This window comes from Cydia amplana, chromosome Z, assembly GCF_948474715.1.
Source record: "Cydia amplana chromosome Z, ilCydAmpl1.1, whole genome shotgun sequence".
NCBI classification, from domain to species: Eukaryota; Metazoa; Arthropoda; class Insecta; order Lepidoptera; family Tortricidae; genus Cydia; species Cydia amplana.
The window spans coordinates 10,582,742-10,598,218 of NC_086096.1; the positions used below are offsets into that span (position 1 = coordinate 10,582,742).

General features: G+C 39.1%; 1 protein-coding gene across 1 annotated transcript; it reads left to right on the forward strand.

Moving 5' to 3' along the window:
* The first annotated feature begins 11,265 nt into the window (after positions 1 to 11,265).
* On the forward strand, positions 11,266 to 15,124 carry LOC134660606 (secernin-3). The gene is made up of 6 exons (XM_063516372.1): positions 11,266 to 11,458; positions 11,596 to 11,792; positions 12,493 to 12,796; positions 13,178 to 13,369; positions 13,594 to 13,728; positions 14,802 to 15,124. The coding sequence occupies exons 1-6, from the start codon at positions 11,288 to 11,290 to the stop codon at positions 15,030 to 15,032; spliced, it is 1,230 nt and encodes a 409-aa protein (XP_063372442.1). The 5' UTR covers positions 11,266 to 11,287; the 3' UTR covers positions 15,033 to 15,124.
* The last annotated feature ends 353 nt before the right edge of the window (positions 15,125 to 15,477 follow it).

Here is a 15,477-nt window from a genome sequence, read left to right on the forward strand (position 1 = left end):
TTAAATGCCTAGGAATTTCATGCTAGGGCGGATTCGGATTTTATGATCAGCGGTAGGGTAGAGCGGTACCTAGGTTATTTTTATAGAACGACGATAACATTAAAAAAAATTCTTAGGCACATACGTACTCGTTTAAGTAAATAAAACATTAGAATAGATGTGTTCTATCCGTTTACTCGTGTTACGCTCTATAACTAGGTATGCAATTACCTACAAATTCATTTTGGATAGAAAACCAAAACCGAAAACTGCTATTATTTGCATAACGTCCAACTTTTGCTATAAGAATGTTAATTCGTAGTTTAAGTAACTAAAGATTTTGATGCTCAAAGTTGTTCAAAGTTTATTATTAGATTAGATCAGGTTAGTGGGGGGTTTCGGAGGAAGAGTGACTTCCTGGGCATCAAACTCAGCCATTCCCCACATATAGTGGCTCTTGGCCAGCTCTACTGGTAAGTACCTACCAGCGTGCCACTGCCGCAAGCGACAGAGACGCTTGCTACTGTAATCAAGGCTCGCAGCTAGCTTCAATTATTAGCCAGCCATTTGTCTGTTATTACGCCAGCATTTCTGCTGCTAACCCTCCTCTATTCCGAACTACTTGAGTTGCAAGCGGAGCAATAACCGTACTGGCCGAGCAAGGGGGACAATTGCATTGTTATATAAGAGCTTCCTCGTCTCGTAAACAGAATGGAAATCAGTGTGGACGCCGAGGATTGCGCTTTTGCGTTTCGTCGCCACGTTTCTCATTTTGTTAATTAAAAAACAGTAAACAAGGCTTCTAGACTTGAGTTGAATTGTAAGCAGTAGGTACTTACCTATTTAAGCAATCGATAAAGTATTCTCTGGCGAGTACATACAATGAAAAATTCCCGCTTTGCGACTGCATATTATAAGGAAGTGATGATGTTAATACATATTATATTCCTCGTAGTACCACTTATTGAAGTTGATTTAGATATCACTGTCAGTAATTTACATACAACAGGTACATACATAATTAATATTTTTTAACTTAAGAATAATTGTAAGACAAACGGCATCTATAAATACAACCATGATAATAGACGCTAATAGGTAGTAAGTGGAGTTAAAAACACCCCTTATTTCTTGCCTATCATGTAAAGCAATAATATTATGATATTCCAGTTAACTACCAGCTCTATCGTAATTAAACTTACGCTCTTAGTCGGGGATTCTATATTTTTTTACGGATTGTAGACCAACCGGACGCTGCCACGACTCTCGCGCTCATTAAAATTCAAATTGTTACAAAAACCATTAAAAATCGCATTGAAAGCAAGAGATATATGATTGCGCATAAACCTTCAAAGCTCTTACGGTTGCCGCTTCGAAGACATTACAATTCTTGTACTCGTACCTACGGAGTGTTTTTAGGGTTCCGTACCCAAAGGATAAAAACACTAAAAACCATTAGTACATTTTTTGTAATAGTTTAGTAAGATCCTACCTAACCGTTACTTTGATTTTATTATTATGACGCGCATTATTTCCAAAACATCGGAGTTCAGCGGAAACGTAAAACCGATGAATGATTTTCACGTAAATTGAAGAAGCGGGGATATATCGTTATACTAATTGACAATCATATTTCCAGTTATAGGTGCACGATTTCGCTGGCGATTATCCCATTTACGATACAATTATGTTCAACCTACATCTGTGATCAAAAGACTAGGTATGGTTATAAATTATAACCTCCTAAGACCCAGAAGCATTTGTTTTGTTTTTGAATTTGGAACATATCCGAATATTCCTAATTGCAATATAAAACCGAGAAAACTTATTTACCGTACACGGTCGGTAAATAAGTCAGCCCTAGTAGCACGGTAGCATTTTTATCGTTTATCACCATGCCTGTCACGTTCTAACAAGTATGTAAGTGCGAAAGTGACGGGCATAGTGATAGTCGATAAAAATGGAACCGTGCTGACCCCGCTGGACGCAGCAATCTACCGCAGAGGCCTCTGCCAGCAGCAGAAGGAAAAAACCACCGGTAAGCTCAGTTACTCTCTCATAAGTTAGTAAAGTAGGTAGGTACACCAAAAAATACAGTCCATTTGCTCATTGGTTTTACGCCACATTTTCTGGTAGTTTTCAGGAAGCAGCAATCTACCGCAGAGGCCTCTGCCAGCAGCAGAAGGAAAAAACCACCGGTAAGCTCAGTTACTCTCTCATAAGTTAGTAAAGTAGGTAGGTACACCAAAAAATACAGTCCATTTGCTCATTGGCTTTACGCCACATTTTCTGGTAGTTTTCAGGAAGCAGCAATCTACCGCAGAGGCCTCTGCCAGCAGCAGAAGGAAAAAAAGCGGCCAAGTGCGAGTCGGACTCGCCCATGAAGGGTTCCGTATTTAGGCGATTTATGACGTATAAAAAAAAACTACTTACTATATCTCGTTCAAACCAATTTTCGGTGGAAGTTTACATGGTAATGTACATCATATATTTTTTTTAGTTTTATCATTCTCTTATTTTAGAAGTTACAGGGGGGGGACACACATTTTACCACTTTGGAAGTGTCTCTCGCGCAAACTATTCAGTTTAGAAAAAAATGATATTAGAAACCTCAATATCATTTTTGAAGACCTATCCATAGATACCCCACACGTATGGGTTAGATGAAAAAAAAAATTTGAGTTTCAGTTGAAGTATGGGGAACCCCAAAAATTTATTGTTTTTTTTCTATTTTTGTGTGAAAATCTTAATGCGGTTCACAGAATACATCTACTTACCAAGTATACAGTATAGTTCTTATAGTTTCGGAGAAAAGTGGCTGTGACATACGGACGGACAGACAGACGGACAGACGGACAGACAGACAGACAGACATGACGAATCTATAAGGGTTCCGTTTTTTGCCATTTGGCTACGGAACCCTAAAAACTACCGGTAAGCTCAGTTACTCTCTCATAAGTTAGTAAAGTAGGTACACCAAAAAATACAGTCCATTTGCTCATTGGCTTTACGCCACATTTTCTGGTTTTTCGTTACTCAATAAAAGTTCAAAATAGTTTTTGGAATATGTACAAAAATTTGTACGCAGGGACTTAGGAGTATAAAATTATTTTTTGTGTGTGTACTTACACACCACACGCACCAGTGTGAACGTAAGAATTGCTTGACTGGGAACATTTTAGTTTAAACCGCACTGATACTGCACCGCTAATTACTAAACTCGTTAAATTATAAAAGTGACGGGATAGGTTTCAGACTGCTTAGCTCAGCTCGCAACCAACGTATTACCTGCCTATAAATAAATAACAAACACAAAAGCGGAATAAGAACCACACAAAGCATAAAAGTTTATTTGTCGAAAAGCTCTCTTTCATATTAATGTATTAGGTATGTACAGGGGCGTATTTACCCTAGGGCCAAGGGGGCCATGGCCCGGGGCGGCAGGCCTCGGGGGGGGCGGCGAAGCCGCCCCCTCGCGGCTTTTTCTGGGCGCCTTTTATAATCAACTTAGCTATATTTTTTTATATTTTAATTGACATTTAAATTAATAAACAAACGAATGCTTCAAACCCCACCAATTGCTTAAAATATCTACCAACAAGTACCTAAATTAAGCAACATTTTCGTTCATAAAGTACCTATTAGTAGGGCGTAACTAAACTAAAATGTGACTCTGGGAACCAAACCGTGTTAATGAAAAATGAAGCTATAGGGTTGATTAAACAGCTAAATTCCCTAGAAACGGCCATCCTGTCAGAATTTTGGGGAGCTGTTTTGAAGAAATTTAACATAGCTTCAAAAGCTATGCAAGGGGTTGACTCAGACCTGGAGGTTGTTTCTAACCTTTATCTACACACATGTCATTAGTGCTCTATAATGCGTTCAGAAACCGTAGGAAATGACAAGCTTTATTACAACCAATTTTACTATGAGAACTTTCTTATCTGTGGTAGTAGGAAAATTTGTACTTTAATGTACATAACGTTATAAATTTTTGTAAGGTTATGAGTTTAAATTTGGAACAGCAGTCAAAACTCAACTGGGTCTCTATTCTAGTATCCATTCGATCAGTGGTTCCTAACCTTTTCAGTCCGGTTACCCCTATGACTAACTAGGGAACCTGATTTTACCCCTCCTCCCAATGGCAGGGCCGGATTAAGCGTGTCGGGGCCCCTAGGCAGTGCAATGCTCGGGGCCCCCTTATAGTCAATTCTGCATACATAATGTTCAGTATAGGGAAGTAAGTTTTCGGTTTTAATTTCAACCTTCAGGTGTCGGTTGAGCCGATCCGAACAAGCCGAGCGATGTGTTTTTCGCTAGGTAGTTAAATATTTTGCGAGGCTGAACAGCGATTGTCCGACCGTAAGACCATATGCTGAGCCACATGATTAAAATTAAACTACTAATGATGATTTTCCATGTATTCATTGACCAGTTAAGCTACCATGTAGGTACAGGGCCAACCAGCAAAAAACGCGAGCGTAGCGAGCGCGAATTTTATTGGAAAAAAATTGTGAGAGCATGTTAGAAAGGCCGGGCCGGCCCTAAAAATTCGAAGTTCCCTAGTGAGGCGAGCTTTCATGCGAGGTCAAAGCCGTGCTTCAGGACAAGCTCAGCTGGAGCACAGACGCCAACGAATGTCCATTGTATTAAAAAGCGAGACCGCAGGCCGAGCTTGGCGCAGCGAGACCAAAGGCTAAGCTGAAGAAGAGGAGATTTGGAAGACAAACCAAAAATTGAGGTAGCCTCACTTTTGGCTGAAGGTCGAGCTCAGCAATCTCCACATTACTTAACAAGCCCAAAATAACATAATTTACATAATCATCTAATGATTGTGTGTCTGAGAAACTGATATTGGATATTAGGTACCATACATTTTTTTTTTTTACCATATGAAACAAATATTTTTATTTGGCGCGCGCGGGGCCCCCTAGCCGAGGCGGGGCCCAAAGGCAGTTGCCTACTCTGCCTTAGGGTTAATCCGGCCCTGCCCAATGGTAATAAAAAATAAAACGTGTACGTTTGTTGTATTGTTATATTAGGTTAGCTTATTACCTCCGTAAAATACCAGTTTTACCCCCACGGGGGTAATTACCCCCAGGTTAGGAACCACTGCATTAGATATTGAAACAGTTATCGATACGAAACGTCAATTTAGTATGTTTTTTTAATATAAACCGCACGATATTTGATCTCGAGTGACGTGAGAATAGGGACTTCATTCTTTTGTCTAGAAATTAAAAAAAACTACGGATGTGTGACATGTGTGAAAAAAGTTTTCATTCACCGCCATTTGATGTACAGTTTATCTTTTAGTTAGTTTTAAGTATGTGTTTAGATAAAGTAGTGTATGTAACTGTACATAACTAGGCATTAAAACACTATATTATGTATGTATTTTGATGCCTCTCATTATGTAGCAGTCACATAAACTACTACTATACAATCGTGATATAATGGAGAGCTTTTCAATCGAGTACCGTGTTTAGGCAACGAAGCTTGCTGAGTTGCCTAAGTAAGGTACGAGATTGAAAAGCTTGATTATATCACTAACAAAGTATACAATACTTTTTCTACGAGTCAACAAAAAAATACTTAAAACTAGTAGAAGAGTCATATATGTAGGTAAAAAAACCAAAAGTATACAGCTAAGATGCGCGAGCAGCCGCGATACATTCATACTCTTACGCGACCCGACCCCGCGCCCCGCGCCCCCGGCCGGTTGGTCAACGACACCTTCTCGTAACTCATGAGGCCCTGGTACTTGCTCCGCGCTTTCGATTGGTCAATTTCATTATAGTTGACTAAACTGTATCGAAATTAATATTATAATTGACTAAACTTTATCGAAATGAATATTATAGTTGAGTTGGGGTCCCATAGTGAAAAAAGTATGCGATTTCACTTCTTAATTCAAGCATTGCAGTCGACGAGTAGAAAAAATACTATATCGTCACTGATGAAGGGGGGGGGGCGGCAAATCAAAATGGCCCGGGGCGCCAAATTTGTAAATACGCCTCTGGGTATGTATTGTATAGTAGGTACCTAACGGTGGGAACCTGCCCCGTGGAAACGGTAAGACCGTCAGAAACCGACGGGAAGTCGCTACTACGTCCGGTGTCGGGTTCCGTAGGGCACTCTATATTTTGCTTCATTGTTGTTGCCTGTTTACATAAATGATTAATGGCCACCGGTTTTCTTAGGCACAGTGAGGACAATTCGAGAACGCTAAACTTTTTACACCTATTTCATATATCTTGTCAGTTAAATACCTACGCATGATGAAAATATTCACTTTACCAAATAATGCTTTTTAATAACCCCTATTCATTTTAAAAGACCTATCCACACTAGACAGTTGAAATTTTCACAGATGATGTTCTTTTGCTTTGCCGCTAAGACCCCTCCAGACTATGTGCGTGTATTGCGGCGCGACTTCGCGGAATGGATATATCACGACGTTGACGTATAACTCCACACTCGCGCACTTCACGGTGAATTCGCAGTTTGGTTCGCGCCAAGATGGCAGAAAAGCGTCAGCTGATCGAGTTTAACTGTCATTTATCTACGGCATCATACGTGCTGTAGCTATTTTTCAATTTCGCGCCTCCTTTGATGCGGGCCGATAAACCGACAAAAAACGGGGAACATTGCGCGAAGGCATGAACAATCTGCGAAATCGACGCCATACTCGCGTTCGCGGTTTCGTGCCGTGATTCGCGCACGAGTGTGGAGGGCCCTTTATAACACCAAATACTAAAACCAAAATAAAATTAATATAGCTGGTCAACCAAATCTTGTCAGTAAAAAAAGGCGCGAAATTAAAATTTTCTATGGGACGATATCCCTTCGCGCCTACATTTTTCAAATTTGCCGCCTTTTTCTACTGTCAAGATCTGGTTGACCAAGTATATCTAAATGGGGCTCCCATACAAGAAACGTGATTTGATTGCAGTTTTTGCGTAATGGTACGGAACCCTACGTGCGCGAGTCCGATCACACTTGGCCGGTTTTTTTTATTTATTACTTACAAAATATTCATAAAGTTCATAAACTTTATATCCGAGATCCCGGGCACGCACAGCCGTCTCGCTCACGCTCAGTGAGGGTGAGAGAAGAACCTGAAACCACGGGGCCTTAATGTTAAGAGAATGTGTTATTTTTTTAATAAAACCACAGAATAAATAATAGTACTAGGTACAGAAGACTCACTCTCTAACAAAACGTGTCTGTTACGATCAGCACAGATATGGCCGCTATAGTTCGTTTTTAACCTTTTTTTAACCGACTTCCAAATCTCAAAGAAGGAGGTTATCAATTCGGTAGTATGTTTTTATTTTTTTTTTATTTTTTTTAGCATTAGAAAGAACTTGAAAGAAGGTAAGCGATTTTGAAATGTCTTTAAATTGAAAAACACTTTTTAAAAATCAATAACTATTACTTATGAATTATGAAAGCAGAAGACTATGAAAGATCGTATTAGATTCATAATTGTTACATATTTACCTACCGTAACTTATTTTTAACCGACTTCCAAATCTCAAAGAAGGAGGTTATCAATTCGGTTGTATGTTTTTTTTTATGTTTGTTACTCCATATCTCCGTCATTACTGGACCGATTTTGAAAATTCTTTTTTTGATTGTATGTATATGCATACAGATTGGTCCCGTTTTTGTCAAAACCCAGTTCTGATGATGGGATCCATGAGGAATCGAGGGAACTCCTCAAATCTTAAAGGCATACATATAGTGATTTTTGTGTTTTTATCAACAAATCAAGCATATACATTAAAAAACGTGACATTTGATGAAGTGGAACTGCTGATGATGATCAGAATGGAACTCTTCAACGACGCATAGTTCACGTTTGGCGATTTGTCCTCTTCGTTATGTTTGTTAAGCAAGTTAAGTTTTTAAGCCACATTTTTGTCAAGCTCGAGTTCTGATGATGGGATCCATGAGGAATCGAGGGAACTCCTCAAATCTTAAAGGCGTGCGTATAGAGATTTTTGTATTTTCATCAGAAGATCAAGCATTTTTATTAAAAACTGTCGCATTTGATGAAGTGGAACTGCTGATGATGATCAGAACAGAACTCTTCAACGACCTATAGTTCACGTTTGGCGATTTGTCCTCTTCGTTATGTTTGTTAAGCAAGTTTAGTTTTTAAGCCACATTTCTGTCAAGCTCGAGTTCTGATGATGGGATCCATAAGTGGATTAGGTTAGGTTTGAACTGCTATCCTCACAGAACCGAACAAAAGTGGGTTAGGTTAGGTTAGAACTGCGAGCCTTACAGAAACGAAATGCTACTAGAAAAGTGGGTGGTTTTACCTCCTTTTCTACATAGCGCACCATCTACAATAATCTTTCACCGGGCCGCATAGAAGTCGGTTTTTTTTCTTAAAAATTATTAAAATGTGTTTTTCAATTAAAAGACACATCAAGATTGTTTAGTTATAGGTGGCGACAGCGCCACGCGCGGCTTATGGCTTTCCCCAAAATTGGTGTGGAACCATGAATCTAGTATTAAACTGGATTGGCCATGAGTGGTGGGGATAACTGACAGAACGGGATACTCTTATGTATCTTTCAGTAGGAGTAGCAGCGAAAGCGCTATTATTGTTTGTCCTTGTCACAGTATCACTTTTTTTTTAATTCCCCACCATAAATTATAGCTGGTCAACCAAATCTTGACAGTAAAAAAAGGCGCGAAATTCAAATTTTCTATGGGACGACATCCCTTCGCGCTTACATTTTTCAAATTTGCCGCCTTTTTCTACTGTCAAGATCTGGTTGACCAAGTTATAGTATGATGATTGGTCGAATTTATTTGTTGCCCACCATAACAAATAAATTCGACCAATCATATACTTGGTCAACCACATCTTGACAGTAGAAAAAGGCGGCAAATTTGAAAAATGTAGACGCGAAGGGATATCGTCCCATAGAAAATTTGAATTTCGCGCCTTTTTTTCTTACTGACAAGATTTGGTTGACCAGCTATAGCGTCGCACTGCGTATGTTTTGTCCCTCACGGAGGCACGCGTAGACCACTTCTATAGGATGCTACCTTCTATGTGTGGAACGGATGTACTTTTAGCTACCTGTACCAAAGCGACGAAATCGCGGAGTGAGCCACGCCTGATAAAACTTTTAAATCTTGAAGTCAACACATAGAAGGTAGCATCCTATAGAAGTGGTCTACGCGTGCCTCCGTGAGGGACAAAACATACGCAATGCAACGCTATGATTGGTCGAATTTATTTGTTGTCCACCAAAATCCATACTAATTTATGGCGGGGAATAAAAAAAAATGTGAGACTGACAAGGACAAACAATAATAGCGCTTTCGCTGCTACTCCTACTGAAAGATACATAAGACTATCCCGTTCTGTCAGTTATCCCCACCACTCATGCCCAATCCAGTTTAATACTAGATTCATGAGTCAACAGCATTACTTAGTCAAGCATATCATGTCAGTAGAAAAAGGCGCGAAATTCAAATTTTCTATGGGACGATATCCCTTCGCGCCTACATTTATCAAATTTGCCGCCTTTTTTTACTGACAAGATCTTCTTGACTATCTTTACTCTAAAATACCCCAATATAAGTCAGCTGTGTATGATTATTACGTTTTTCATCGTAACAGACTTGAACCCAACCCCAAAACCAACTTGAAACAAAGATGTTAACTTTAAGTTTCAATAAGCCTTTAGTTCACAGATTGACATCCATTTTGTTCAAATATAACAATTTAAACCCAAAGTAAACTCAAAACTCGGATCCGCCTCTCTTGACTTTGTTCATTGACTCAAGTTTTCTAAGTTGTAAAGTCGAATACATTAAGGAAAATATATTGCGAGGCGCGTCTTTACGGTAGCGCCTTTTATTTATAGGTAGGCTTCAACGCAATATTATACTCTCTTACCTATAAGTACATTAGTAATCTATAGATGGTCAACCAAATCTTGTCAGTAAAAAAGGCGCGAAATTCATATTTTCTATAGGACGATATGACGATATCCCTTCGCGTTTACATTTTTCAAATTTGCCGCCTTTTTCTACTGATAAGATCTGGTTGACCAAGTATAGGTGCTATACGTATAGTACGTACCGTATAGGCGTATATATTTTATTTATAGAGTGAGCACTTCATACGGGGCAGTAAGAGAAAACCTGTAAAACAGCTTCCTGCTGTGATAAGACCCTTCCACCATTTAATACAGTTAATGCCCTCTCCTTTCTTTTTTATAAAACTCCTAAACTCTAAAAAATGTAGGCACGAAGGGTTTATCGCCTGATAGAACATTTGAATTTCGGGCCTTTTACTACTGACAAACTTGTTTGACCGACTATAATAACCCCTACTATTATATACTTGGTCAACCAGATCTTGACAGTAGAAAAGGGCGGCAAATTTGAAAAATGTAGGCGCGAAGGGACATCGTCCCATAGAAAATTTGAATTTCGCGCCTTTTTTTACTGGTAAGATTTGGTTGACCAGCTATATTTAGCGGAAACATGAATCTAGTATTAAACTGGATTGGGCATGAGTGGTGGAGATAACTGACAGAATGGGATAGTCTTATGTATCTTTCAGTAGGAGTAGCAGCGAAAGCGCTATTATTGTTTGTCCTTGTCACAGTCTCACTTTTTTTTTATTCCGCACCGTAAATTAGTATGGATGATTGGTCGAATTGATTTGTTGCCCTCCATAACAAATAAATTCGACCAATCATAGCGTCGCATTGCGTATGTTTTGTCCCTCACGGAGCCACGCGTAGACCACTTCTATAGGATGCTATAGCTGGTCAAGCAGATCTTGTCAGTAGAAAAAGGCGGCAAATTTTAAAAATGTAGGCGCGAAGGAATATCGTCCCATAGAAAATTTAAATTTCCCGCCTTTTTTACTGACAAGATTTGCTTGACCAGCTATACCTTCTATGAGCGGAAAAGGTAAACCATAGACAACAGGTACCTGTTTAAATATAGAATTCATATGATAAAACCTATAATATTATTATCTGTGGGCTTGTAACCCCATTCAAGGTCATGTCAATGTCAGTCATGTTTCCTTTGATTATGAAACGTTGTGGACACAAGGACCCATAAATAAACAAACACTGTATCAACTAAACTGCAGATTCGAGAACGTCCTGTGACGGTCGAGGAACAGAGACGACACGTAAATAAGGGCAGGCTGGCAGCTATCAATATCTTTATTAAAATCAATAAGTTGAAAATCAATAACGTTTTGTAAACATTGCAGTGAAGTGTAGCCACAAAAGCGCATCTTGTGGAAAAAATGATTGTAAACATTAATATGCCGCCTCCTCAATCATGTGACACCTTTGTTGTGCTCCCGCCTCATACAAGTGATAATCAAGTGATATTTGGCAAAAACTCTGACCGACCTCGTCATGAGGTGCAGGAAGTCGTGCACTTTGCAGGAGGAATCAGACAGGGACCTTTAAAGGTAACAAAACAATATCGTAACTGAAACGCAAACATGATTAGTTTATTAGTGGTATCCGAATTTTATATACTGAATGTTGCATTTAAATTTATTGATGTAGTTTAAACACTAAATCGTATTGTGGATCATGTTATCAGTGCACATACATTAAGATTGAGGAGAGTTGCAAGCCACTGAATGCTGTCATACTGAGCAAGCCAGGCTGGATGTGGGGAGCGGAGATGGGAGCCAACGACAAGAGCGTGGTCATCGGCAATGAAGCGGTGTGGACTAAAAATGACAAGGGCCTTGGAAATGCACAGGAAAAACGCTTGCTGGGAATGGATCTTGTTCGGTAACTTGACTTGCTGCCAAGTGGGAATGATCATTGATTTATAATATAATTTCTCTTCGGGTTATTCCCACTAGTTACCACCAAGTTGTTACCAGTGGTAACTACTGGGAATTTTCTTCCCACCTTTTACCACTGAACCGAGTTGGTTGTAACTACTGGGAATTTTTTTCCCAGTAGTTACCACCAAAATTTTTGTAACACTAAACCGAGTTGGTGGTAACTACTGGGAATTATTTTTCCCAGTAGTTACCAGTGGTAATAGGTGGGAAAAAAATTCCCAGTAGACTTTGTGGTAACTAGTGGGAATAACCCTTTCTCTTCATATATTTTCTACCTGAATGGTTAATTGTTTGCTAGTAAATTAGATAAAGTGTCATTCAATAGAACTTGCTAACTATGTAAACAAACCGCCATACTAAAATTGACACTGAATGTCAAATTACTAGTAACTTTTGTTTACATAGTTAGCAAGTTCTATTGAATGACACTTTAATGGCCCATGCTCGACCCCTCCCTGAAAGGAATTATTTCATCCTACTGTGGCTACACAGCTTATCAATAATATTTTTAAATAAATATAACCTAATGAAAATATATAAACTGTTGTCAGTTTACTCTTTTTAACAGTATACATAGGTCTTAAATAACCTCTTGCCTAATATGCCATTAATCATTTTAAAAATATGATTTTATTTTGCAGCTTGGGCTTAGAACGAGGTAATACCGCAGAAGAGGCAATAGATGTTATAACAGCTCTCCTTGAAAAGTATGGACAAGGTGGTCCCTGCAGTGAACATGATGACAATCTCTTTTACCATAACTCGTTCCTTATTGCGGACCCCACTGGAGCATGGGTGCTTGAGACGAGCGGCAATCTGTGGGCTGCAGAGAAAGTGTTGACTTACAGGAACATCTCTAATGGGCTAACCATTACTACAAAGATTGACAAAATGTCTGATGGATTAAAAGAGAAAGCGATGGAGCTAGGACTTTGGGATGGACAGGTTACTTTATCTATTCTATCTATTACCTATCTATCTATTAAGCCCTTTTATTCTGAGTTAGAATATGTCTCTTAACTCGGTGTGCCGCTTGGCAAAGGCCTCCTTCAGCTCTTTCCATTGGGGTCTGTCGTGGGCCACTCTTCTAGTTTCTTCTTAATTCTAGTTTCTTCTTAAGAAACATTAAATAAATTATGTCTTAAATTTATGGCTAAAGTCCATGTAAATCAATGTCACAAATACCTTAATTAAATATGAAGTAATTTACACACTTACTCCACAACATACAGACAAGCAGAGTGACAGATTTAGCAATACGTCATGCATATCAAAGTACACAAGTGGTGAGCCTTTTTTCTGTTATAATTGTTTCCTCTATTTTAGGGTGAATTTAACTTCATGAAAACTTTTTCATCTGGCGGGGATCTCCAACGCCAACTCGACGGGGAAGCACTTCTCAGAAATGGTTGTAAGGATTCTCAATTCACCATAAATGACATGTTTTATGTCTTGCGGCACAAGAAAAGCCGAATATGCAGAGGATGCGATGATGGTTTTCCCACCCAAGGAAGTCAGGTAAATGGAATTGCTAGTCTGTTTCCACTGAGAAATTAAGTGAAGATGGAATTAAAACTCCTATTAGCTACCAAGGTACCAATATATATGTCATAACAAACTTTACCTTTTGGAATTCCATTTTAGTTTTCCTAGGGGTGTTCCATTTTAGATTCTAATGAATTCATTCAACAACGTCTCGTTTCTCGAATTCTGTGGAATTATCATTTACCAACTTTTTTTAGGTATCTATTTTAACGGAGAACGGAAGGAGTGTCCATTGGTTCACGGCTACACCAGACCCTAGTGTTTCTCTTTTCAAACCTTTTGTCTTTACTCCGAATTGCGAAACTTCGTGCTACACAGAGAGTCTCCAGGAAGTAAGTAAAAGTTTAGACCATTTTTGGTGCACAATTTAAGGGGCTTATTTTATGATTTGGCGCCTATGAAGGTATCGCCCCAAACATCCAGGTTCGTTTGAAGCACCCAAGCCCCTTTCGCCACCAAGATATATAAAATGTCCCCTAGAGGCACAGAATAAATAATAGTACTAAGTACAGAAGACTCACTCTAACAAAACGCGTCTGTTACGATCAGCACAGATATGGCCGCTAGGTGGCGACAGCGCCACGCGCGGCTTATGGCTTTCCCCAAAATTGGGGCCGGATGTACTTTTAGCTACCTGTAGCAAAGCGACGAAATCGCGGAGTGAGACACGCCTGCTAGAGGTTGATATTCCACCTGTCCAATTTCTTTGTGAGAGAGTGAGACGCATGAGATGCAGATTGGACAGGTGGAATGCCACCCTTATGGACGCCGAACTAAACTGACATATAAGACTACCGGGCATTGGTCACTGAATTGTTATTGTGAAGTAAATCATCATCGTTAACAGATAAGGGGATGGACACATACTTACATATGTAAAAGTCTGTATTAATAAAAACCGGCCAAGTGCGAATCGGACTCGCGCACGGAGGGTTCCGCACCATCAACAAAAAATAGAGCAAAACAAGCAAAAAAAACGGTCACCCATCCAAGTACTGACCCCGCCCGACGTTGCTTAACTTCGGTCAAAAATCACGTTTGTTGTATGGGAGCCCCACTTAAATCTTTATTTTGTAATGTTTCTAGTATTTGTTGTTATAGCGGCAACAGAAATACATCATCTGTGAAAATTTCAACTGTCTAGCTATCACGGTTCGTGAGATCACGGTATCACGGACGGACGGACAGCGGAGTCTTAGTAATAGGGTCCCGTTTTTACCCTTTGGGTACGGAACCCTAAAAAATAGACTTAAGTTGAACCAAAGCCGCGACACGTCTCGCCACACACGGTTGCCACGGGCACCTCAAGACTCACTCCTATACTATTAACTGCGTGTCGTTTTCTATTTAAATATATCATTGGATGCGTTAATGGCCATTGATAAAACAAAATGTTCGTTTTCAGCCTAAACATGAGAGTCGTCTATACAAGCTACATGCAGATCATATAATTCGAGGCACCAAAAGCCAAGAACTGATCAGACAGTTACAAATACTGGAAGCTGAGAGTATCCAGAGAGTGGAATCGACCCTGCGTCACTATGATGCTGGAGAAAATTTAAACATAGACAATCTGATGGAAGACTACGTTATGAAGGAAGTTAAACTTTACATCGTTGACACCGAAAATGAGTAGATTGTAAGAATAAATACGTGTTAAGAGTTAAAAACTATTTAAAGGGCCATTACGAAAAAATTAACCAAAGATTTTAGAAATGTTTCAAAGTACTATACATAGTTACAAATTTTTATTGTTTATGTTTTTGCTGTTTTCTTTTGTTGAATAATAGTAAATTTTATTATATTTGAATGAATATATAAGATCAAAGTACATACATGACGAAACCTTCATACCGTAATCACACTTTTTTTGAATGATCTCGATATCAGTAGTGTGTAGCGAATGCGTTATATATATATAACATAGTATATATATAAATATGTAGTGGATATAACAGAAGCATCTAAGATAACTTGTAATGATATGAATATTTCGATAAAGCTTGTTGCGAGAACACAATTCCGGTTTCATTTTAATCAAATCTCCACTACTTTTCATACCCAGTGCCATATTGACAGAA